The sequence below is a fragment of the Ruditapes philippinarum genome, unplaced genomic scaffold (genome assembly GCF_026571515.1).
Source record: "Ruditapes philippinarum isolate M1 unplaced genomic scaffold, ASM2657151v2 ctg25827_1_1_1_1, whole genome shotgun sequence".
NCBI classification, from domain to species: Eukaryota; Metazoa; Mollusca; class Bivalvia; order Venerida; family Veneridae; genus Ruditapes; species Ruditapes philippinarum.
Window position 1 is genome coordinate 3,002 of NW_026857819.1, and position 3,647 is coordinate 6,648.

General features: G+C 33.1%; 1 protein-coding gene across 1 annotated transcript; it reads left to right on the forward strand.

Moving 5' to 3' along the window:
• Positions 1-202: 202 nt before the first annotated feature.
• On the forward strand, positions 203-3,091 carry LOC132751151 (conserved oligomeric Golgi complex subunit 4-like; the record flags this gene model as incomplete). Its single annotated transcript, XM_060741285.1, has 4 exons — positions 203-259; positions 890-1,036; positions 2,423-2,506; positions 3,065-3,091. Coding segments are annotated over 4 exons (315 nt in total), but the record flags the coding sequence as incomplete, so codon positions are not given.
• Between the last annotated feature and the right edge of the window lie 556 nt (positions 3,092-3,647).

The window sequence follows — 3,647 nt, forward strand, 5'->3', positions numbered from 1 at the left end:
AACATTTTAATTTTTAACAGAGTAATGATACATGTATTATAATACAAAACTGAATGAAAATACTCTGTAAAAGTGCATGGCTCAGTTGTTCAATTGTTTATTTTGAATCTGAAATTTTGTAATATAAATATGCCTATGTTGTAACATTATTTTATACGTGGATATAGATATATCAATTTACATAACTTATGTCTGATTTTAGGATGAGGTAGCAAAACTATACACACAATGCTCAGAACAAAGTAAAGCTAAATTAGAGGTACGTGAACTTTTTATGTAATTTTTGTCAATGTTTTGATGCATTGTTAAATTGTTAATGTAGGATATTGTGTTTAACTAGGATGAATTACAGATTCTTAAATAAGGTAGCCAACATATATTGTATTTTATAATTTCTTATAACACACAGCATATTAAGGCAATGTTAATATGTTATCTCAGAAAAATCCATGACATTCAAAATTCACATTGTAATATCCCAAATTTGTCTTATTTCTTCCTATCATTTACAGTTGGGGCAATAGCTCAGTTGGTTAGACCACTGACTGTCACTCCTGAGGTTCGGAGTTTGATCCTGGGTAACACCCTTGTGATTTTTCAGAGACACTTTCTGTATTTCCTACCTACCTAGAGGTGTACTGGTAAGAAATCCAGGTAATCCTTGCGTGTATCAGTGCCATATACTGGGCATGTAAAAGAACCAAGGGGTCTATTTAATAAGAGCTAGGGACTGGTTCCCGGATTCCCTTGTATCTCATAGCTGTCTATGTAGTCTAGAGTCATGTCTACATCCTTGCAAGGGGTTTGACATTAATGGAAGATAGATAAATCATTTATATATATATATGTATGTATTACTGCTTATTCATATATGTAAAACATTTTTCAGAGTTGTTTAACAGACATTGGAGCATCAGCCACAAGGTTTAAAGATGTGGTAGAGTTTGGGTTTACACAATTAACCACAGCTGTGATAAAACCAAGATTAAAACCTCAGATAGATATCTTCTTATCTACGTCTCATAACATCAGTGATGTAAGTAATGCTCTAATGTGTGTACTTTAAAGCTGCACACCTTTAGATTAGCCAAAATATTTCATGAAAATCAAACTTGAGGAAAAAAATGTAGTAACATTTCAAGAAAAGATAAAAGATTTTCAAGATTCAAGAAACAACGTACATGTTATGTGCAATTTATTATTTATTAACCCTTTCCCCCATGAGCATATCGTGAAAAATGGCCATTTTAACTGAAAAGCCTCCTCTTACAAGTTCAAACTGCTATGAAACTATGAAAAATGCTTCAATACTAATCAAACTTGGCACAAATGTTGACTGGACCATTGCCTTTGTAACGACATGCTCAGTCTTAAATTTCCTGTTACCATGGCAACGAGGGGACATCTCAAAATTGCCAAAAATCACTATTTTGCCTCGATTTTTTCCATCAAAATTTATTTCAAAGTGCTGCAACTTCTCAATGGATTGAGATAGAGTCAAAGGCTTTTCAGCGTTGGTTACACGTTACTTTATGATCAACCTGGGGTCATTTTAAGCCTCTCACAAGTCCAAAATTTTCTTGGCGATGAGGGGGACTCCGCCCCCCTTCAAACCCCCCAAACAGAAGGGGGCACATCCCCCTTCTGGCAACCCCCTAATGTATTATTTGGATGGGGGACGGCGCCGAAAAATGGTCACTTTTTTTAACAACATTTCTCAAACGAAAAACAGTGTTTGGGGTCTAAATAGGACATTTTTTCACTGTTTGAGGCCTCAAAAGGGGGGGGGGGCAAAAAGCCGTCGAAACACGCTTATATAAGGGAAAAGGCATATTTCTAAAGCAGTATGGACTAATTTTGCATATTTTAACCTCTATTTTGGTAATTTACGTGGATTGTAAGCACTGTGTGCAATGTTTAAATTAATATCTTTGTTCACTTCACAATATTTTACTTTTCAATACATTTTTAAAATTTTCATGAAAAATAAGCATGAATCTGGCATGCTGCTTTAAAGATTCTGTCATATAAATGACTCTAAATATAAATATGCCTTCATTTGTTTGATATACTTTTAACTGTAAAAAATATCATTGGACATAGACATGGATACATTTTTATAGTCTTTAGTTACCAAAAAGTTAACACTGTCTTTGTTAGTATACATATTTTTCCATCAGAAATGCTATCAGTAATTTTACAAAAACGGCAAATTAAGGTCCTAGAATTAGAAATGTTAGCTATATTTGTAAGGGAGTAAATATTTGAGAGATTGTTTAGAAGTTGTGTTTTATGAAAGAAATGTTTAAGAGGATTCTACAAAAGTCACCACTCATGGTGATGTGATTGAGATATTTTAACTAAATAATCCTAAGTTACCACGTTAATGATAATGGTTTAATATCTATATGTATAATTTTAGGATGATTACACCAATTTTGAGGCCAATGATCCATGGGTCCAGAATTTCATTGTTTCATTAGATAGTATGCTAGGTAATTTTAAGGTAAGTAAATGCACTTTATTATATTATCCCCATGTGAAATATCCCAACATGATATATGATTTATGTAATTGAGAGATGTAAATACCAACTAACAAAAGGGTAATTTAGAAATAATATCAGTCTCTGTGATGTGTATTGGCTATTTAACACCAGTTTGGAGTTTTGATGTGTAGGAATTGATCATAGAAAGGCTGTAGGCTTTCTCCATAGTGGAAGTAGTAAATGTCATGAAATCATTTGGTTTATGAAGTCAATATGGTTTGTAAACATTCTTTTCCAATGTTCTATATATATTAAACTGTGTAATTAGGTCTCAATTGTTCAGTCTTTTTTAAATAAGGAAATAGTGTGAATGGGTTAGAAAAGGAATTACAAGTTCTGTAGCTAAAGAAGAAGTTACCTTATAAAACAGAATTTCAGGCAGTTAATGAACATTATCAAGATTCATCTACTTGTTAGAAAATTCTGCCTAACATAAGGATAACTGTTATTTGTAGCCAAATTCTGTACAATTTTAAACACTCCTGCAATAGTAGTAATTTATGATTTTTAATACAGGAATCTCTGACAAGCAAACAATTATGAAAAGTTTTTGTGAGTTTGATAACAGGCGAGATAACAACATCATTAGAAAAAGCTGTTCTCAAATCTGCATTTAACAGGGTATGTTATGAAACAATTTTGTAGTTTTTCACTTTATCAATAAGGCTTTCAATCAGTTATCAGATATAGAGAGAAACATGTTGGCTGATGGTACAGAGCGTTTTATTGTTACATACATAAACCATTTTCTCTCGAACTCAGATCGCTGGAATACCTCCCTTCGCTCGAAGTCATCGCCTGGTCCCGGCAAAATTCCCTATATAACATATATTGTTCTACCTATGAACGCTCGAACTCTCGAACCTTATCTCTGGTCCCTTCGGCAGAAATATAGAGAAAATCACATCTTTTCGGTCGAACACTAAAAGACAACAAAAGCTATGGGTCGACATGTTCTAAATAAGTGTCAGCCAGTGACACATAAAATGAATCTACGGAATGATACTTGTTTGTGCATTGTTTTAGTAAATGACTACAAAAAAAATGCTGCTGTTAAATTTTATTTATTTTTAGCTCGACTTTTCTATGAAAAGGGGAG